This window comes from Lethenteron reissneri, unplaced genomic scaffold (assembly GCF_015708825.2).
Source record: "Lethenteron reissneri isolate LAM-NWPU_2019-01 unplaced genomic scaffold, ASM1570882v1 scaffold_1639, whole genome shotgun sequence".
In the NCBI taxonomy this organism is placed as follows: Eukaryota; Metazoa; Chordata; class Hyperoartia; order Petromyzontiformes; family Petromyzontidae; genus Lethenteron; species Lethenteron reissneri.
This window is the reverse complement of record NW_026891376.1, coordinates 110,709-133,547: the sequence shown is the minus strand read 5'-3', so window position 1 is coordinate 133,547 and position 22,839 is coordinate 110,709. Positions and strand designations below refer to the sequence as shown.

Genomic DNA, 22,839 nt, shown 5'->3' with positions numbered 1-22,839 from the left:
TATGTATGTATGTTGAACTTATTCCGCACTGCACGTGTGTGTTTGTGCTGTAAGCAGTGGCGTCGGCTTCAGCTTGACCTTCTCGTGGCTGCTGATGCTGGTGGTGACGCTCACGTTCGTCCTGGGCGGGAACGTGGAAAAGCTTTTCTGCCAGCCCTTGGCCGACAAGAACCTCTTCAAGGTGGGCGCACGCGCGCTCTGCTCTGTGGGCGAGAGATTCCGTGGGGTCGTCCTTGTCGTGGGGTTTCGCTGATCAAGTCCACCGGGAGCCATTGCCCCACGTTCGACGAAGACGTGCAAATGAATTGCATGCATTGAAATGAAAAGTCTCACTCGTGAGTGCTGCGTGTGCGCGCGACAGCGGAGCGCTGGTTCGCGCGCTGCGCTACGAACCTGGCGACCCGAGTTCGATTGCCGCTCACAGCTCACGTCGGCGATGGATATCTAAACTGGTTATGGGCCTTCCGCTAGATTGACTCGGCGTTAAATGAGTACCTGGTGCGGCGTGTTTGAATATACCGCGTCACTCTATCGTGTGCCATTCCAGCATTAACAAGTGCTCGCAACCAGAACCTGCTCCAACAGTCTGTTAGAGGCTCTGTGCGGAACCTTTTTGCGTGAGATGGAGGCTGATTAGTTCGGTGTGGCAGTAGAGCAGGCCTGCAGCCGTGGGCCACGTTCGACGCTGATTCCTGTCGCCGCCATCCCAGCGACTGATTTGCGAATCGGGTGTCAAACCGTCTCGTGAATTTGGCAAAAAAAAAACTCGTGTGGAATGTCGGACAATGCCAGAATTGCACAAAAGTGTGGAAACTAAAACTACGACAATTGGGCCCATAGTGTGGGAAGGTAGTCGTCTTCCTGGAAGGTTCTGCACCAGTGGTGGCAACATTCAACACATCCTGACGACACGGTGTACTCTCTCCGTAGGAGCCCCCACCGTTGACTCCCCACGAGTTTCAGCAGGCAAACCATTTGGTGCTTAGATTACAGACCCCTACCCTATAGGGGTCAGCACTGCACGCAGAGTGTGGTGGCACTCAGCGCTTACCCAGCCCCCTCTAGGGCTGGTGCTACAACCACACGACGTACGGGGGGTGTCCGTGATGGCAATGCATCGCACTCCGCGCTTCACTCGAGCCGGCATTGGGCGCTTTGTAAACGTGTTGAAGGATTTGCTGGACGCAAAACAGTAAGAGTGCATTGTGGTAGGCTCAAATAATCTTGGTTTGCCCAGCTCACGGCATCTAAATACAACTCCTTTTCCATATTTTTGGGTTTTTTTGGTAAAGTCACGTAGGTAAAAATTTTAAATGAATAAAAGTAAAATAAAATAAAATTGTTATGTAGACTAGCCGTAGTTTCAGCCGCACCAACCTTACCATAATAGTAAAAAGGGGGCCAACCTTGGCTCCTCCCACCCTCAACCTGTATATATACAAGGACTGTTTTCTTGGAATTTCTCTTCCTTGATACAGCTATCGTGTTGTGACGGTTCCACCTGAAGACGGAAGCTTGTGTTGCTATTTTACTTTAATTAATTTTAATTTTTTACCTACCTGGTGACTTTACCGAAAAAACCCAAGAATATGAATCCTTGCAGTCACGAAAGCTTCAAATCTATAAACAACTCCTTTTGTGCATCCCATCAGCCGTGCGGAACTCTGGGAGTGCATAAGTTTGGCAGCGTACAAAGCCCTTGGCTCCGTTCGAGTGATATCTCATTACTTAGTTCTTTCGGTAAAGTCACGTAGCTAAAAAATGATGCAGCAAATCTGGCTGTGACGGTCCCACCTGATGACGGAGACTTGTGTTGCCTCCGAAACGTCGTGATTTTTATTTTTATTAATTTTAATTTCATTATTTACCTACGTGACTTTACCTAAAGAACTAAAGAGTATGAATCCTTGCAGTCACGAAAGCTTCAAATCTAGAATGATATCCCATCACGACGTACCGATACCTACAATTGACTAAATTAAATCGCCACACACAGAGTGCTTGGGATGATGCCTTTGCGGTGTAATCTTGTAGCCCGAGTTTAAAGACGAGGCACTTCCTGACCCACTCCGGTTTTAAAGTGGCGTGTGAATGCTGTCTTCTCACTCGTACCGTACTGCTGTTGAGGTTTTTTTTAAAAGTTTGTTTAGGTTGACACTTGTGACCGTAACAAAACTCTGTTCAAAAGAATGGTAAAAAAAACTCACGTCGGCATCACTGTCTGGTACAGCTGTCCCTATCCTTTTAAAATGTCCTGAAATCTGCTCTAAAGCCAACACACTCGATCCATTAGTCTCTGTTTAATCCGGTATCTTTGGGAGCAGAGCATTTGAACCGTCTACAAACCGGACTTCCTCCACCCCCCTACCCTCCTCCCCCTCACGTGACTTGTCGTGTTCCCCACTTTTGACAGTTGAAAAAACAAAATGTCTTCCTTCCTTTCTTAGTTCTTCGATACGCCAAATCTGTTCAAGCCGAAGCATCTCTTGCCAGGAGTTCTCTTCAACAATCCAGACCTGAACATTACCATTGAGGGCGTATACAGGCAAGTCTGTTGCTGTACCACACCCGCTGTTGTACCCCGTCATATGATTCTTGTTTTGACGGAGTCGCTTAGTGTGAGCGCGTTGGCTTTAAAAGGTGGTGAGCGGTGAGGGTGAGTGTTGAGGGTGAGTGGTGAGTAGTGATGGTGAGTGGTGAGCATGACTGGTGAGTGGTGAGGGAGAGTGGTGAGGGAGAGTGGTGAGGGTGAATGGTGAGGGTGAGTGGTGAGTGGTGAGGGTGAGTGGCAAGTGGTGAGGGTGAGTGGTGATTGGTGAGGGTGTGATTGGTGAGGATGAGTGGTGAGGGTGAGTAGTGAGGGTGAGTGGTGAGGGTGAGTAGTGAGGGTGAGTGGTGAGCGGTGAGGGTGAGTGTTGAGGGTGAGTGGTGAGTAGTGATGGTGAGTGGTGAGCATGACTGGTGAGTGGTGAGGGAGAGTGGTGAGGGTGAATGGTGAGGGTGAGTGGTGAGGGTGAGTGGCAAGTGGTGAGGGTGAGTGGTGATTGGTGAGGGTGTGATTGGTGAGGATGAGCGGTGAGTAGTGAGGGTGAGTGGGGAGGGTGAGTGGCGGTTGTGAGTGGTGATTAGTGAGGGGTGAGGGTGAGTGGTGAGCGGTGAGGGTGAGTGTTGAGGGTGAGTGGTGAGTAGTGATGGTGAGTGGTAATTGGTGAGGGTGTGATTGGTGAGGATGAGTGGTGAGTGGTGAGGTGAGTAGTGAGGGTGAGTGGTGAGGGTGAGTGGTTGTTGTGAGGGTGAGTGGTGAGAGTGAGTGGTGAGGGTGAGTGGTGAGCGTGAGTGGTGAGGGTGAGTGGTGATTGTTGAGGGTGAGTGGTGAGGATGAGTGGTGAGTAGTGAGGGTGAGTGGTGAGGGTGAGTGGTGAGGGTGAGTGGTGAGGGTGAGTAGTGAGGATGAGTGGTGAGTGGTGAGGGTGAGTGTTGAGTGGTGAGGGTGAGTGGCGGTTATGAGTGGTGATTAGTGAGGGGTGAGTGGTGAGGGTGAGCGTGAGTGGTGAGTGGTGAGGGTGAGCAGTGCGGGTGAGTGGTGATTGGTGAGGGTGTGATTGGTGAGGATGAGTGGTGAGTGGTCAGGGTGAGTGGTGAGCGGGGAGGGTGAGTGGTTGTTGTGAGGGTGAGTGGTGAGGGTGAATGGTGAGGGTGAGTGGCGGTTGTGAGTGGTGATGGGTGAGTGGTGAGGGGTGAGTGGTGAGGGTGAGTGCTGAGTGGTGAGGGTGAGTGGTGAGAGAGTGGTTAGTTTTGAGGGTGAGTGGTGAGGTTGAGTGGTGAGGGTTAGTGGAGAGTGGTGAGTGGTGATTGGTCAGTGGTGATTGGTGAGGATGAATGGTGAGTAGTGAGGGTGAGGTTGTGTGGTGAGGGTGAGTGGTGGTTGTGACGGTGAGTGGTGAGGGTGAGTGGTGAGGCTGAATAGTGAGGGTGAATGGTGAGAGTGAGTGGTGAGTGGTGAGGGAGAGTGGTGAGGGTTAGTGGTAAGGGTGAGTGGTGAGGGAGAGTGGTGAGGGTTAGTGGTGAGGGTTAGTGGTGAGGGTGAGTGGTGAGGGAGGGTGGTGATGGAGATTGGTGAGAGAGGTTGGTGAGTGGTGAGTTGTGAGGGTGAATGGTGAATAGTGAGTGGGAGTGGTGAGTGGTGAGGATGAGTGGTAAGGGTGAGTTGTGAGTGGTGAATGGTGAGGGTGAATGATGAGTACAGTCAATATGCACTTCTGTTATCATACCAGGTACCACCACCACAATATGTACTCCTCTCATCATAGCAGATACCACCACAGCAGTATGCACTGCTGTAATCATAGCAGGTACCAACACAGCAGTATGCACTGCTGTAATCATAGCAGGTACCAACACAGCAGTATGCACTGCTGTAGTGATAGCAGGTACGACCTCAGTCGGTATACACTGCTGTAGTGATAGTAGATACTGCTATCGAGTTGGTAGATACCGCTATAGTAAATACTTAAACAGTCAGTATATACCACTACAGTCAGTCAATACTGCTACAGTCAGTATATACTACTATACAGTCAGTACATACTGCTACGGTGAGTAGCTACTAGAGTCAGTAGATACTATTATAGAGTGAGTAGATACTGCTATAGATTTTGTAGTTACTACTATAGTCAGTGGATACACTATAGAGTTAGCAGATACTATACAGTTAGTCGTTACGAGTATATAGTCGGTAGATACTACTGTAGGCCCAGTAAATACTACTATGGTCAGTAGTTATTACAGTCACTAAATACTACTACACAGTCAGTAGCTACATATGGCTCAGTAGATACTACGGTACAGTCAGTAGATACTACTACAGAGTCAATAGATACCACTTCCTCTGTTGTATGTGAAGTGTTCTTGAAGACGCGTGGACAACGGGGTAAGGCACACGTATTTATTTACACAATGTCTTTACAGTACTGGAGGGATGTATCGGCTCCCTCACCCGTACAACTGGGAATTCACCCCTAGCTAGCCTTCCTAGCCGAGTCCTCCGCTAACGGGCTAGGGGAGGCTGTCTGGCCCGACACTGGTTAGTCGGGCTACGGTACCCGGAATCCCAGAGGTCTGACTCTGGTTCCGGGACCACGCCACTGGCTCCAGCCTGCACTGCCCTTACAAGGGCGGTGTCCCAGGGGGAGTCCAGGGCCTATCTGGCCGGTCTTCTCTCTTCCCTTAACTACTCTAAGACTGAGCCCCGAGCTCTCTGGCTCAACCCTTTTTATACCCCCCTAGAGGATCGAAACCCCCCTCACGCCGTCCAGTACGGACGTCGTTGCGGGCACCACCCCGTGTGCTCACGGAGTCCCCGCCCACTGTGTTTGTTTTCCGTTAGCCCTTATGCAAACAGCCCTACACAAACAGACCCTCTGTAACAGCCCTACATATGTAAGGTGTTGTTAGTATATATACCTACGAGGGGTAAAGATATTTTTTGAGGGGGGGGGGGGGGGAGACCGCAATTTTCGGAAACATTTTGACATCAACTATTTACCCCACACTCTCACACACACACATACACTCACACTCACACACAAACTCACTCTCACACTCAGACTCACACACACAGACTCACTCTAACACTCAGACTCACACACACAGACTCACTCTAACACTCAGACTCACACATACACTCGCTCTCACACTTTCAGACTCGCACACACTCGCGGCGTTGCTCCGTGTTCGGTGGGGGGGGGGATGTCACGAGTGGGCGTGTTTACCTTCCCCCCACCCTCCCCGATATCTTCAAACAATCGCGGAGATTCTTATTCCCGTCGAAAAGCTACGAGGTTAGTCACGCAACTTCACAGCTCAGTTAAAACATTTAAATATTTATGTTTACTATTTTGTATCACTCTTATATAGGGATTAAGTTATGTTTGATGATAGTAAATATACACTATGCACCACGATTTTTCCCTGGGTAAAAAGTGTTATTTTTATATTGCTTAAGCCTCCTAAGTATATAAGATGGCTATTATTCCCCATACATGTTGCTTTTGTGACCAGAACTTTATATAAAGGAAAGAATTACACAAATGCACACGTTTTCTCCTAGCAAAATAGGTCCATTTGTAAATATCACTGTCCGTGTCAAAAAAAATTAAGTTTGAGGGGAATTTTATCCCATTTGTAACTTTTGAGATGTCAGCGTATAGAAAATAACACTTACTACCCAGAGACTAACACATGTGTAGTTTTTGGTAAAAAAAAAAATATTTTTACGATTAAAAATTTGGTCACTGTCTGTATCTCAAAAACTAAGTTTGAGGGGAATTTTCTCCAATTTGTAACTTTTGAGATGTCAGCGTATAGAAAATAACACTTACTACCCAGGGACTAACACATGTGTAGTTTTTGGTAAAAAAATATATATTTTTCGATTAAAATTTTGATCACTGTGTCTCAAAAACTACGTTTGAGGGGAATTTTCTCCCATTTGTAACTTTTGAGATGTCAGCGTATAGAAAATAAGACTTACTACCCAGGGACTAACACATGTGTAGTTTTTGGTATAAAAAAATATAATTTTACGATTAAAATTTTGATCACTGTGTGTCTCAAAAACTACGTTTGAGGGGAATTGTCTCCCATTTGTAACTTTTGAGATGTCAGCGTATAGAAAATAACACTTACTACCCAGGGACTAACAAATGTGTACTTTTTGGTAACAAATGTTTTAAATATTTACAATTTTTGACAACTTTTTTTATTTAAATAAATAAATCTCTTTAAGCTTTCGCTCCAGCTTCTTCACATTTGCACTCTCAGTACGGGCGATATTCAATGAGATTATGTTTACTCTCACACTCTCACACTCACCACTCACTCTCTCTGACTCACACACACACACACTCTCAGACTCACACACACACATACACTCACTCTCACACACACACATACACTCACTCTCACACTCTCAGACTCACAGACATGCAGAACCACTGCAGTTGGAATGGTTCCGTGCGAATTGGTCCATTGCGGTACACAGTTGCATGTCACATTGCCGAGCCATTATTTAGTCGGCAATGAAGTTATTGACCGAAAGGCCCAATCCTCGCCCCCCTCTCGCCTGGGCAGCTCGTTCCAGGGAGTCCAAACAAGGAAAAAAACAATTATCAGCCTCAAGAAGACTAAAGCAAATATAAGGCCAAAACTAAGTGTTTTATTGTACTCGGTGAACACACCTTTTATTACATTCCTAGCTATCAACATCATCATCATCTACTGCTGGATGAAATCCTCTCCAAGTTGTGTGGTTTTTTTTATCCTGGTGTATGTCATGCGAGTAGATGAAACAGTTGCATTTACATAATTTATTATTTCAAATTGGTATAGTAGTATTCTTAGGTTTTTTTCGGTAAAGTTACGTAGGTAAAACATTTTAATTAATAAAAGTTATCGTGCTGTGACGGTTCCACCTGAAGACGCAAGCTTGTATTGCCTTCGAAACGTCGTGATTTTTATTTTATTAATTAAAATTTTTACCTACGTGACTTTACCGAAAAAACCTAAGAATATGAATCCTTGCAGTTGTAGTGACATAGAACGGTCACTACTGTGTCGGCCCGTACGAGGGCTGGGGGCCCTAAGGGGGTGCCTGGGGGGTCACGTGGTGGAGGGATCCGGACCTTCCCAGAGGTGGGGAAGGGAGACGTGGCCTGGGAAGGGAGGCGTGGCCTGGGCAGAGCCAGCCACGCCTGGGCGGAGCCGGCCACGCCAAAGCAGATATAAGCGTGGTGTGAACGCGGAGCGAGGCTGTTGTACTGTACTCCGAAGTGAAGACATCATGGGTCGTCGTCCTGGGCCAGGCAGGCCGTTGCCTGCCTGGTCCAGTCTGTGTCGCGTTCCAGAGTGTTAGTGAGTTGAGGAAGGTGGTCACCACCTCATGTACAGCGTTATGTTACTTACCGTTTAATAAATAGTGTTGCCTCCAAGCTGCGTGTGTGTGCACCTAATTCGAACCCACTACACAGTCACGAACGCTTCAAATCTAGAATGGTATAATAGTCTTGCTGATGAAAATACGTCTGGGAGCTGAATATCAATGTCGAGGTCTGCTAGCCACGAGGGGACTGCGGGAAAGTGCACATACACCTTGTGAAGTGTTTTGGAGGTACGGAGAGACGAGAGTTGTTGTATCTTGAACCCGCCTTCTCTGAGGCTGACTCAATACGAATGCGAGTGTCTGGAATCACCGCCCCCGCCCCCCCCCCCCCGCCCGTGTGTTTTTACAGTGATTGCAAAAGTAACACAGGGATCCATTCTGCTTTTCAACTCTCAAATCTATTCAACTTGGACAGCCTCCTAAACATCACTCGGGTAAGTGCATGTTCACGGAAATGCGCCAACACTGTGATTTGGAATCCTCGTACGAATCAGTTGATATTATTTATGTGCGGTTGAATTGTTTACGTGAGAATACGCCGTGTTATCTTTTTTCCTCGTGATCGGAAACACGATTGCACACTCACCGTTGTATTACTATTATACAGCAGGCTTCTTTTGAAATGTTGTGCGGGTCAAAATAAACCGCCTAATTCCGGTGTTCTGTCTCCTTTCCACACCGCCACCTGAAAACCACCAGTATACGGATGACATCGCAAGCAAATTTGACCCCATCAATGTGAACCTGTTGGACATGAAGCTGCTGGAACCCAGTGTCAAGCAGAGCCTGCTGGACTTCGCAACGACTGGAATCGGCAGAATCGACTTCAGCGCATTCAGCGCAGAGGTTCTGTGTCCGTGTCGTCATCTGTGTCCGTTTTGTCATCTGTGTCTGCGTCGTCATCTGTGTGCGTGTGGGGTTCACTCACGGCGTCACACATCCGATGGTCAACTTCTCATTCATGGTCATGCATAACACCACTTTTACACTCGCACTAATGGCCTCTGAAGATCGAGAGAACAAAACTTCTGAATACCCCCCTCATAGGTTGACTCAGCCTTAAATAAGTTAAGCTGGTGCAGCATGTCAACATCATTGCCGGAGAGGCAAAGGTGGCTGGTTACGTGAGGTCCTGGCCACATCACCGCTTCTTGCGCCTTATAGGTCTGAATAGGTGCTTACTTAGAGTACTTGTTTCTATTCATAGGACTAAATGGGGAGATCCATGTGTATGTGCATGTATTCAATATTGCGTGCCTGTGTAATGGTTCTGGAGACACTTGTAGAGGTAACTTCTTTATTACAATTCAACACTCCAACAGTCCTGATACTCTGTTACAGCCTAGGTACACAACCTAGGTACACAGCCTAGGTACACAGCCTAGATACACAGCCTAGCGACACAGCCTAGGTACACAACCTAGGTACACTACTCTGGCTACGCTCTGGGGTCCTCCGGCTACAATTACCCTAGGGGAGGCTATCTGACCCGACCCAGCCAAGGTGCGGGTCTGGACTCTGGCTTCCTCGGAACTCGCACTTACACGGACGTAGAGCCGGGAGTCCCAGAGTCCCACCACTGGCCCTCACAGCGTCCCGGCCCTTACAAGGACAAGCGGGATGAGGGTGTCCAGGGTCCTAAGCTGGCTGGCTGGCGGGTCTTGGGTCTTGAGCTACAACTGGCCCTGATCGGCCAGGGAGCTCCCCTTTTATGCCTCGTCCCCAACGAGGGGTGGGGTTGTGTGCGCCCCCAGGTATCCCACAGAGCACACACAGCCCCCCCCCCCCCCCCCCCCGTTGGTGGCGCCAAGGGGCTTAACTGTCTGGGGTGCCTGGGATCCTAGCGCCTGGCGCCAGAGCCCCCAGTAGCCCCTCCCCTCTTATGGCACTACACCTGCTGAGAGGGTTGGCGACTATCTCTTGAGAAACTTGTTCATCCTGGTCTGCGGTCTTCGTAGCAGTCCAGCTTTTATTGTCTGCGAGCGGTCTCCAATGTTAATTGTGCAAAGTGCAATTGCGAGAATGCGTTTGCTCTTTCGTTCTTAGCGCATGGCAACCCACTGCTGCCAGCTGATTGGTTGCCGTAGGGAAACAAAAGCCCCCTGAACTATTGAACCTCGGTGTGTAGGCTGATTAATTTATTACACTAAAGTAGCCAAAGCAAATAGGTGGATCAAAAAATCTGAGCGCGGTGGGATTTATCAAAGTGAGTTGCAGTAATGAAAACAGAGCTTTGTAAATGTCCAAAGCCAATGGGCCCATAAGGCCGATCAACATTAATTCCCCCCCCCCTCCTATGTGGTGTCTACGTTAAAGCTGGCAGCTCATCATAAGCAATGAATGGGCAATTAAGCACCGCACCATCGGCTTGTGAAACACAAAGCTGCCATACGCACCGCAAGTAGGGGTCAACGACGTAGCCTGATGTCATGTTGCTGATTGACGGCCTGCGATACAAGTGGCGTAGCGCAATTCACGACTCTGAGGCAGGTTGCTGTTAGGGGCTCACGCCAAGTTTGTTAAGGGCTCACGCCAAGTTTGTTAAGGGCTCACGCCAGGTGGTTAAGGGCTCACGCCAGGTGGTTAAGGGCTCACGCCAAGTTTGTTAAGGGCTCACGCCAGGTGGTTAAGGGCTCACGCCAGGTGGTTAAGGGCTCACGCCAGGTGGTTAAGGGCTCACGCCAGGTGATTAAGGGCTCACGCCAGGTGGTTAAGGGCTCACGCCAGGTGGTTAAGGGCTCACGCCAGGTGGTTAAGGGCTCACGCCAGGTGGTTAAGGGCTCACGCCAGGTGGTTAAGGGCTCACGCCAGGTGGTTAAGGGCTCACGCCAGGTGGTTAAGGGCTCACGCCAGGTGGTTAAGGGCTCACGCCAGGTGATTAAGGGCTCACGCCAGGTGGTTAAGGGCTCTCGCCAGGTGGTTAAGGGCTTACGCCAGGTGGTTAAGGGCTTACGCCAGGTGGTTAAGGGTTTACGCCAGGTGGTTAAGGGCGAGGCTCCTGCTGGAGAGGCACAGAGAGAAGAACAAAGCTGTGCACGTGTCGTTCCTCGACCTTGAAAAGGCATTTGACAGGGTCCCCCACGACCTCATCTGGCACTCGCTTCGATCCCATGGAGTCCCTGAAACCTACGTGCATTGGGTGCAACTCCTATACAAGAACGTCACCAGTGCAGTCAGGTGTGCAGTGGGCATATTACCGCCATTTCCCATCAGCGTTGGAGTGCACCAAGGATCGGCCCTGTCACCACTCCTGTTTATCCTGTGCATGGACACAATCACTGCCGACCTGCACACGCCCCTGCCATGGTCAATTCTCTACGCGGATGACGTCCTCCTCACAGATGAAGAGAGAGGAGAAGTGGAAAGACAAACGCGCCTGTGGAAGGAACGTTTGGACGAAAACGGGATGAGGTTCAACATCAAAAAGACAGAGTATATGGAGTGTGGCCCCCAAACCGACGGCACCATCAGCATTGACGGAGAAGATCTGAAGAAAGTGACGGACTTTAAGTACCTGGGCTCCACCATCAGCTCAGATGGTAGCATCACGACTGATGTGAGGTCACGAGTCAATGCGGCATGGATGAAGTGGAGGAAAGTCACCGGAGTCCTCTGTGATAGGAAAATGCCGGATAGGCTGAAGGGAAAAATTTACAAGACCATCGTCCGACCGGTGGCACTCTATGGATCCGAGTGCTGGCCAGCCACAACTGTACACGAACAAGCTCTCCACACCATGGAGATGAGGATGCTCAGATGGAGCCTCGGACTCACTCGATGGGATCGTGTCATGAACGAAGACGTTCGGAAGCGACTTGGTGTGGCCCCCATTGCGGACAAGATGCTTGAGGCAAGGCTTCGGTGGTACGGCCATGTGATGCGAAGTGAAGAGTCATCAGTGGCCAAGACTGCCATGCGTATTGAGCCAGAGGGCCGCCGTCCACGCGGACGTCCAAAGAAGCGATGGATGGATCGAATAAAGGAAGACATAAAGACGGTCAACGTATCCCCTGAAGATGCCCTGGACCGAGCCAAATGGAGAAGACAATGCCGAAAAGCGGACCCTGCGCCACAGCGGGAACAACGCTAGGAAGAAGAGGTTAAGGGCTCACGCCAGGTGGTTAAGGGCTCACGCCAGGTGGTTAAGGGCTCACGCCAGGTGGTTAAGGGCTTACGCCAGGTGGTTAAGGGCTCACGCCAGGTGGTTAAGGGCTTACGCCAGGTGGTTAAGGGCTCACGCCAGGTTTGTTAAGGGCTCACGCCAGGTGGTTAAGGGCTCACGCCAGGTGGTTAAGGGCTCACGCCAGGTGGTTAAGGGCTCACGCCAGGTGGTTAAGGGCTCACGCCAGGTGGTTAAGGGCTCACGCCAGGTGGTTAAGGGCTCACGCCAGGTGGTTAAGGGCTCACGCCAGGTGGTTAAGGGCTCACGCCAGGTGGTTAAGGGCTCACGCCAGGTGGTTAAGGGCTCTCGCCAGGTGGTTAAGGGTTTACGCCAGGTGGTTAAGGGCTCACGCCAGGTGGTTAAGGGCTTACGCCAGGTGGTTAAGGGCTCACGCCAGGTGGTTAAAGGCTCACGCCGAACCAAACCAGCCTAGCCTACAACTCCCCATGGGACAGGGTACCGTGATCCCTACAACGCCGGCTAACTCGGCTCTCCACCCTGCCCCGGCCCGGGACTACCCCAACCTCGGCGGAGTAGCCTCCCCTAGTCTCGTGTGAGGATCACCTACCCGAGTCCCCACTCCTACCCCCGACGAACCCCGGTTCCATCCCGGGTCCCCCTTTAAATACCCCCCTGGGGCATGACGTCACCGTCACCCACGGCCCCCCGCCTGACGTCACGTCCCGCGACGCCGCTCTCTACGAGGGCGCGCGTGACGTGGTGTCACCCACTACACCTGTACACGTGTGTAGGGGTGTCAGGGGAAGGATTCCCACCAATAGGAGGGTTAGTGGAACAGTGACAGGAGAAGGGGGAGGGCTAATCGAGGAGACGTGAGGGAGAGCACGGGCGGGAAGAGGGGAGCGAGATTGAGACGGCTGGGGACAGCTGTGGATGGGAGAAGGGGAGTACAGGACGAAGCCCCTGCCACCTTGTGTCGGCTTCTCCTTCACACACGAGAAGCATTCATTGGTGCAAGGTGGCATGCTGTTAGATAGTTTTAAAAAAACTTCATATTTTACTGGGTAAAGCTGTGTAATGATGTTGGTGTTTGTGTACACGTATAATACAGTTTCTTTTTTTTTTTTACGTAGCCTTCCATTCTTGGAAAAATATAATTACACGTGCCCATCCGTTTTTGTTTTTGCTTTGAAAGGATTCGGGAGGTGGTGGGGGGGGTGGTGGTTTGTGGAATTATAGCCGCTCTCCGCAATGAAACATAAATATCCCACGGCAAGAGGTCCCGGGCAGTGCTTCTCATGGCCGTGAACACTGCGGGAGGAGGATCGTGGTTGCTAAGACGATATGATGCCGGTAGTAATAATAAACTATCAGCGTGATGCCCTCGCTCGTAGTCCCGGCTCATCTGGCTGTGAACAACAGTGACCCAAACGCAGGGGCAGTTCCTGGAACCCACGCTGCAGTTTAACTGCACGATGCATTCGTTGAGAAGGACAAAACACAACTTGGGAATTGCATCGTGGAAGTTTTTTTTTGTTTCGTAAATTACAATCAGAAATATAAATGGGCGATGTCCTCACTTTGTTGATTAATTGAAATATCTCACTGAGGTGGTAAGGAGGTATTAACAATCAATGTCTTTTGTAGTGTGTGGAAAATACCACAGCCCTGGTTTGTGGGAGCCATGGTCCATGACTGAACATTTGCACTGCCAAGTTGTCTAAAGCAAGCGTTTCCAAACCCCTTGAACCACTGCGTCACTTAGACATCGTGATATGTGCCTTCAATGATTGCATAATGTCCAGTTGGAAATATTGTGCTGAAATAGTTGGGTGGGTTTTTATCTGCTGTGCATGTCGTGCCGCCTGGTCTAGAACATTGCACGTTAAAGTTTGTGTTTTTAATTTCCTTACAGCTCAACAAAGGCATTTCTGAGGTTGATCTGCTTCTGTTTGCCGATGAACTCAGCGAAAAAGCTAAACACCTGGTGAGTGTTGTCAAGCTTGTACGCTTTCATTTTCTCAAGTGTATTTCTATTTCAATGCTTTGAAAAATCTGCATGTGGTTTCACTCAGGTTTTTCCCAGCTGAAGTGTGGAATGAGCCAAACTAAAGTGTGCAGACGCATATGGGATTTTAATCATAGCTAACGTGTTATGTTTTTTTAAATCTAATTCACAGTGCTGCAGTGTAAAACCTATTTGAATGCTTTTATGTACATAAATGTGGCCTTTCTGGTAAGACCCTGAATGTATCTATTTAAAGTTAGCGTAAATGGCACGAATGTTTAAAGTTGCGATTTCTTAATCTCATTCATGTGTTGACCTCTCGGGGGGGGGGGGGGGGGGGGGAAGAGTTCTGGGAAAAAGCAAGAGTTTGATTTAAGAGAGTTGGGTTTATACTGGTAGGAACCTCCTGGTTACACCAGCCCACAGGGGATTATTGTGTCGGTCGTGCAGGGAGGGGCTGGGTGGGGAGGGAGGGGCTTGGTGGGGGGTGGGAGGGGCTGGGGCTGGGTGGGGAGGGGCTGGGTGGGGAGGGGAGGGTGTGGCTGGGTGGGGAGGGGCTGGGTGGGGAGGGTGGGGAGGGGCTGTGTGTGGCTGGGTGGGGAGGGGCTGGGTGGGGAGGGGAGGGTGGGGAGGGTGGGGAGGGGCTGTGTGTGGCTGGGTGGGGAGGGGCTGGTCACCCCGTGGTGCCCTTATAAAACTCAACGTTTAACCTACTCACGCCGGCTTGTGCCCGCCCTCACAGTCTTGGCATATTTGCGGAATACACCACGCCGCCGTTGACCCTGCAGGCCATTGACCGAGCAACCCAACGTTCCTACCAGCTCCCTCCGCAGGAGAAATGTGTTTATTAACGAACGTGGGACACTCGTTTGGTCAACTCTGTTTGGTTGTGCGCGATGATTTACATTTGATTCACGATCGACGTTTGCGTGCGACTGTGACCGCAGAGGGAGGCGCTGGCGAACGCGCTGCGGGGACACGCGGCGAGCATCCGCTGGATTCACTACAACCAAGTGGTGCTTCTCAACAGCAGCGTGGTGAGCACTGTGCCCTGCTGGTTACCTGCCTTGCGCCCCCTTTGCTCCACCAATGTTCGGCATTGTACACTTCATCGCAGCGGCTTGGGTTGCGCAATAAGTATGTATGTATGTTGAACGTATTTCTCACCGTACATAGCCAATCGTGCTATTCGGGTGTGTACACCTTACCAATGGTTTGTGCTTTACTCATGGCTGGTTTACACACCATAACATGGCCTGGGTTTCGATTTAAAGCTTTTTTCACGTAGAATGGAAATAATAAAATAATAAAAATAAAACATAATAACATAATTCTCACGACGTTTCGGACACAACGCAAGCAGCCGTCCTCAGGTGAAGAGTCTGAATGATACGTCCTGAAGCCCAGGACGTGTCATTCAGACTCTGTCTCCTCGACAGACCTGTTCTTCACCTGAGGACGGCTGCTGAAAGAACCAAGAAGATGGCCTGGGTTGTATGCCTTGCCAATCAATGGGTTGTGCACCTCACCATTTCCCGCATCGTATACCACCACGTGTTACACTAGCAGCGTTACGTACCGTGTAGTGGTGGCTGGGTTCTATGTACAGCAGAGAATGTGAATGGGGTGATTCCAGCGCTAAACCGCCTTTGCAGGAGGTTCGCGGTCCGAATCCGACAGCCCCTGGTTCGTTCTGCGGGTGTACACATCGTGAGGCACGTGCTGCCTGCTGCACAGTGGACGTTTAAAGATCCCGTGAGATCATTGGAACCTCATTTGCCAGTAAAAAATATGATAATTGGTTTGTGCACATTATCAGAGTTATGTGGTTTTTTTTTTGCATTATGGCTGCAGGTATTGTGGTCTATGTAAACATGACTCCTTGTAAAAAAGGTGTCAGTTTTGTTGCCAGATAGAAGGGTAAAAAAATAATTATCATCCCGTGACATCTTTTGAAGAGTGGGCCATACGTTGTGCGCTGGCGTCATCGTCAACATTTGCCAAATTTTCAAAAAGGATCACAAATTTCTCAATTGGGATTACACGCGGCAATCACCACCCCCACTGGCAGACGGATTCCTACTTAGTAGGCTGCTTCTGAGTCACTTTTTGTTTGCCATAGAGGGACAGCTGCTATGGAGGGGTTCCCCTTCTAATGTTTGAGAGGAGATGGAAGGCATTTTGTTATTAAATAATTATTAAATTGGCACACCTATTGGGAGCAAAGCAAGGTTTGCTCATATCTGAAGTGTGCTTGTATCAGAAGTTGCTCTTGAACTCCCTCCACCAGTGTAATGTTTGATGTTGCTTATACCAGAACTGTGCTTATATAAAGTGTGCTTGTATCCAGTTTCTCCTGTATCAATATTTGTATTGCAAAAAATACGGTCTAACAACAACAACAACAACCTTGTCGATCATGAAATATGGATTGTAATAATGTGCTCCGAGCTGAACCCACCACGTAACCAGAGCGTGGATCCACAGTCAGGCACCGATGAGCTGGTCGTGACGGCCCATAATGGGGTCCACCTCACTCAGGCCAGCCGTGTGTGACTGATGGAGAGGCAGAGGTCGCAAACGGGTTTTGATTCCTTACCCATACCCGTACCCGGCCGTACCAGGGTCGCAAACGGGTACCCGTACCCGTACCCGGCCGGGTACGGGTAGCCGGGTATCGGGTAGGGTACGGGTATCGGGTACCCGGTTGCAACCTCTGTGGAGAGATGGCGGTGGGGGTTCCCCAGTCTTCAACATCACATCCGCTGCTACAAATGTAACACATTGCAGCGTCAGCACTACGCGTGGGACACGGAGTGTTCCTTGTCCGATACAGCAGCCGCCATTTGCCACCACCAAGTGGCGGTGACGTCACCACAGCGCTTGTGCCAGGCTGGGTGCACTGCCACGGTGGAAACACCCGTGCGTCATCGAAACCGCAGAAAACTTTTGCAGTAACGTTCATGCTCGTGCTGTTGATGTACCCTTTAACATGGTGCTGTACGAATACAATATTTATTTAATTTATACTAGTTGGAACCTCCTGGTTACACCAGCCCACAGGGGATTATTGTGTCCGTCCGTCCGTCGTCGTGCAGGGAGGGGCTGGGTGGAGAGGGAGGGGCTGGGGAGGGAGGGGCTGGGTGGGGAGGGGCTGGGTGGGGAGGGGCTGGGGGGGGTGGGAGGGGTGGGGCTGGGTGGGGAGGGGCTGGTCACCCCGTGGTGCCCTTATAAAACTCAACGTTTCACCTACTCACGCCGGCTTGAGCCCGCCCTCACAGTCGGGCATATTTGCGGAATACACCACGCCGCCGTTGACCCTGGCCATTGACCGAGCAACCAAACGTTCCTACCAGCTCCCTCCGCGGGAATGTGTTTGTTGTTGACCAATTCAGAAATAAGTGCTTACCATTTGTGTTGTTTTCAGAGTACTTTGAACAAGAGTTTGAACTCTTTCCAGAGGACATCCCTTGCTCTGCAGGTTGGGACTGGTGATCACATTCACACTGCATAGCTGCTCCAGTGAAATGAGACTAATTCACCACGTAGAATATTTCACTTGAGTTTGATCACAGACACAAATTGATCCAGCTCATGAAATAATATCTGTTGATGGTTATTGTTGATTGGAATTTGCGTGTGCGGGACCCGCGTGGACACACGCGTACTTGTGACATGCTTATCCACATGTGCACTTAACGCCCTTGCAAAATAGTCAAAATAATTGTGTTCAATGTTTTGTGTGTGTGAATCCTAGAGTGCGATTACAGAAGCCATTGACAAATTGGACATTGCCCAGAGTCTCATCAATAACAATGCCTCAGAGGTTATCATTGGGGTAAGTTGTTACGTTAAAGTGCCATGTGTATCACGTGATTTTTAACGCGGATTGTTAAAATAAAAGTTTCCTTCGAGAAAATGCGTTTGGGGAATATTCGTCAATTCAGTCGGTCAACTTTGCGCGAGGTCCATTGAGTAAGGAAAATCGTTTTCGATTGCTTTAGTTTTGTAGGAATGATTCGTGGTGTACAGCCAAGTAATTTGAGTTGCAAGCCTCGTGGATGCATTGCTAACAAATGAGACCTTTACGAACAAAATGTTTAGGTAAAGCACCTTGCGGAAAATTTACATGGACCTTTTTCAGCAATCGTAACACTTTGCAATATTGGCCTTTTTCTAAAGGAAATGAAGACCTATATGGAGACTATAATAGGATACTTCGAGAGTTACGTTACTTGGACAAAGTTTTCCGTGAGTACATGAAAGCTGAATCGTCAATACAATGCACACCTCTTAGTAGCCCACTGACTTGACTTATTATGTGCATTCTTAATCACGAACATATATCTCCCGTGAAACTGGGGACATTTAAAGTAAGTTTAGAAGCTGGAGTCGGGTGTAATCGAAGTTGATTTAATTGCAACTTAATTGAATTGAAAGGTGTGGCACAGATACCCACGTTTGCATACCAGCGCTGTGTATAGGTTCTTTTGTAGACGTGTGTAATGTGAGGGTATATCCGGGTGGTTGATTGATCACACCTCGTTATGATGATTGGCTCTACCGGCCCAGGCCCATAGCCAATGGGGAGAGGTCTAGGGGCGTGGCCCTGAAGTAATGGGAAGGTGACACCTGGGAGGAGATGATTGGCCCTGCTGGCTTTGGCCACAGCCAATGGGGGGACGGGTCAGGGGCGTGGTCCTGGGACCGTAGGATGGAATCTGGAAGATTCCAGGGAGGTTACCCAGGACTGGTTGAAAGGCACCACGTGACCCAGGGATTTAAAGGGGTGGAGACGGGCAACACGTGGTCAGATTTGGAACGAAGGGTGACGCCACGCTGGAGCGGGGTCCAGGCCTGCCACGTGGCAGCAAGAGTCTCTCTCTCTCCCTCCCTCTCACGCTGTCTGTCAACAGCGTGAAGGAGTAAGACAGTAGTGGAATTTATATGAAGAGATCTGTGAACGAAAGAGAAATAAAGACCCTGATTCCAGAAGTCGCTTCCACCACCTTTATTACACGTGCATGTGCAGCCCATTTGTATTGGATGTCCTGCAGTTGACGCCTTCAACGTTTTCCACGGCCTTGTGGCAGGACCAGGTAGAGGCTTTCTAGCGAGTGTCGCTCGCTTGATAATTGGTGTTTTACCCTTCTATCTGGCAACAAAACTGACACCTTTTTTACAAGGAGTCATGTTTGCATAGACCACAATACCTGCAGCCATAATGCAAACAAAAAACACAACTCTGATAATGTATGTGCACTGTCCTTAAAGTTGATTGGTCCACACCCGAGACAGCTTTCTTTAGAGCCCAGTCTCACATGGTGTTGGACCAGATGACGCCAAAAGGCACACAACTCAAAGACAACGCACCATCAGAGTATGAGAGCTCGGGTCAAGCATTTACACCATTGGAACCTCATTTTACTGGCAAATGAGGTTCCAGTGGTGTCGCTCGCTTGTTAGGAGCCGCCACTCGAACTGTCCCCAGACCTGTGCCCGGGTGCTGTGCTGTTGAGCCCGAATACAAGACGCAGGTCGATGTTGCACAAATTGCGCGTCTGGTTTTTCTGGTCTCTTCCACCGATACAACTGGTGCCGTTCATTACTCAGACCCTTAAACACGTTCCAGAAAAGTGTCTTATAAATCATCGCTTTGGCAACACCTGTACCAAATGTGGGATTTTTGCACACAGTGTTGGTGTACGGTGTTTTTTTCTGCAATATTTTGCTGTCTTTTCTTGGATTTTCTGTTTGCACTCGGTCACATAGTCACTTTAAGATGTTTTCTTGTTCATGTTTTTGTTTTTTGTTCGTTGCGGTTGCACCCGATTCAAGAGCCGAATAGCTCACAGGGCTCTACCTAATACATGAACTTGACATGTGAGTTGGTTGAATGTGGCGAGCTCTAAGACCTCTCAGACGGAAATCGATTTGTGTGTCCGCTAAGTTCCTCCACTCTTTTGTGCAGATTTCCAACAAGGTGGGCGCCTGCAAGCCGCTCTCCAACCTGGTTGACTCTGTAGACATCATTGTGTGCAGCTACGTGATGGACTCGCTGGTGAGAGGAGACGCTTCTGAGTTGTGTACCAGAGAGTAGCATTTGGCACAAGGGTTCTTCCTGCATTGGGACATTTTCTGAATGATAAATAATGATACTTTTTGGAGGAAGCTAGATTATTTCCTGCGGTTAGCACACTGCGCTACCAACCCGGTGACCCAAGTTCGATTCCCGCTTACAGACAACATCGGTGACGACTATCTGAACTGGTCCCGGACCTCCCGTTGGTCAACTCAGCCTTAAATGCATGCCATCAGCACTGGGAAGACAAAGGTGGCCTAGGCATGGTGTTGGCCACCCACCCCCTCTCGTGTATGTCATGCTAGCCTTAATAAGGGCTCGCAAATAGCACTTGCCCCGACAGTGCGGTCAACGCTACTGTGTTTGCCTCGTCTCTTTTCTTTCAGAACGTGTTTTGGTTTGGCCTCGGTTGGGCGACGGTGTTTCTAGTCCCGAGCATCATTTTTGCCGTGAGGCTGGCAAAAAACTACCGGCGAATGGACACCGAGGACATGCATGATGAGTGAGTGCAGTGTGAAATCTGCTCTGCCGTGTACGTCCGAATACATCGGCTTAAATGGTATCATCAGGGGGTCCATATAGATCAGTGGTTCTTAACCTTTTTGGAGGTACCGAACCCCACCAGTTTCATATGCGCATTCACCGAACCCTTCTTAATTGGAAAAATAAAATATGATTTTTTCAAATTCAAAACATAGGTATATGTTTTACTCGTGCACAATCATGAGTCAGGTGTGTGTCTTAATCTCCGCCGAACCCCTGAGACTGACTCACCGAACCCCTGGGGTTCGGTCGAACCCAGGTTAAGAACCAATGATGTAGATTTAAACAATGTAGCGTACATTTTCTTGGTTCTTTCGGTAAAGTCACGTCGAAGGGAAATAATAAAATAAATATAAAACTAGTAAATTCTCACGTTTCGAATGCAACACAAGCAATCGTCATCAGGTGTGAAATCCACGGCAAGAAAATTTGAAAAAAGTGTCGGTTGTTTTTCCTAACTTTTTTCAAATGTTCTTGCTGTGGACTTCACACCTGATGACGCTCGCTGCTTGTGTTGCAGTGGAAACGTCGTGAGAATTTTTATTGTTTTATATTAATATTATTTTATTATTTCCCTTCTACGTGACTTCACCGAAAGAACCAAGAATATGAATCCCTGCAGTCACGAAAGCTTTAAATCGAGAATTATTTTATTATGTTTTATTTTTATTATTTTATTATTTCCCTTCTACGTGACTTTACCGAAAGAACCAAGAAGATGAATCCCTGCAGTCACGAAAGCTTTAAATCGAGAATTATTTTATTATGTTTTATTTTTATTATCTTGTTATTTCCCTTCTACGTGACTTTACCGAAAGAACCAAAAATATGAATCCCTGCAGTCATGAAAGCTTTCAATCGAAATGTAGCGTACCTTACATTTTCGGTGACTGGGCGAGGTGTTTCAAGGGGCATTGACACAGGCGGCTTGGCCTACGCACGGCACGGCTGAAAGTAGCGCGCGTCAGCTGGAGATGTGGACGTCACCTTCACCCACTGGAGATGTCAACGCAGCAACACGGATTGACCCCTGCGGTTGGCCTGGAACCCTGCTTGTTCACTGTGATCTCATGCCTGCCCTGTCTCGCTTTTTTCCGCCTTTTGCAGTGCTTCAGTCACGAGGATCTGGAATTTAGCCTTCTGATCGCCATTCCTACTTTTGAAGTCGTGTTAGTTTGTTTGATGGTTCCACTTTGGAATGTTTTGCCCGTTCTTTTTTGTTGTGAAATTCTGCACGCCTTTCTCATCGCAACTGCACACTTTTGTTTGTTAGCAAATGTACAATTCATCTTTTTGGTTCTTTCGGCAAAGTCACGTAGAAGGGAAGTAATAAAATAATAACAATAAAACGTAATAAAATAATTCTCAAGACGTTTTTTATTACTTCCCTTCTACGTGACTTTACCGAAAGAACCAAGAAGATGAATCCCTGCAGTCACGAAAGCTTGAAATCGAAATGTACAATTGTTGTGAGCCTCTTTTCTCAGTTTACCATCCGCGCTAATAACGCCACCCTGCTGCTCTGCCATGCAGTATGCGATGTGATGACAATAACACACGTGCAGCGCTACAGAAGTTCACACTGTTTACCGTTTGGCTGTGGGAGTTTTACCACGTTACGAATTTCAATGCTGTGGGGTTTTTTTCCTCTGCATATCAGGCCATTGTCTAGTAAGAATGAATCTACGAGTATTTAATGACTACGAGATGCTCATTGAGAAGGGTGCAACGAGCTCTAATGTCGGTGACGTCATATTTGAGGGGGGGGGTCTGACTTTTTGTGACGCCGTGTGACGATGGAGGGGGGGGGGTTCTTTACGGTGCGTGGAGAAACATCGCCGTGGTTATTTTAATTAACGGAACGAGAATGTTCAACGGTTTCAAAGCCACGGAATAAAATTGCGCGTCAGCTGTTTGTCGGTGGGTGCCTGCGTCGTGTTCTCTGTGGGCAATGAAGCGTTCGGTCTACGCACGACGTCTTAAAAACATCTTCTTGGTTCTTTCGGTAAAGTCACGTAGAAGGGAAATAATAAAATAATAATAAAACATAATAAAATAATAAACATGAAACATAATAAAATAATAAAAATAAACATAACATTTCGATTTAAAGCTTTCGTGACTGCAGGGATTCATCTTGGTTC

General features: G+C 48.8%; 1 protein-coding gene across 1 annotated transcript in view; it reads left to right on the top strand.

The window, feature by feature from the left end:
• Window positions 1-20,658, top strand: part of LOC133363048 (prominin-1-A-like) — a 32,537-nt gene extending 11,879 nt beyond the window's left edge. The window contains 11 exon segments of the mRNA XM_061582057.1: window positions 58-181; window positions 2,448-2,545; window positions 8,289-8,373; window positions 8,639-8,785; window positions 13,978-14,049; window positions 15,018-15,107; window positions 17,498-17,551; window positions 17,828-17,908; window positions 18,253-18,321; window positions 20,042-20,131; window positions 20,539-20,658. Coding sequence (XP_061438041.1) covers window positions 58-181; window positions 2,448-2,545; window positions 8,289-8,373; window positions 8,639-8,785; window positions 13,978-14,049; window positions 15,018-15,107; window positions 17,498-17,551; window positions 17,828-17,908; window positions 18,253-18,321; window positions 20,042-20,131; window positions 20,539-20,658 — 1,030 coding nt within the window.
• The last annotated feature ends 2,181 nt before the right edge of the window (window positions 20,659-22,839 follow it).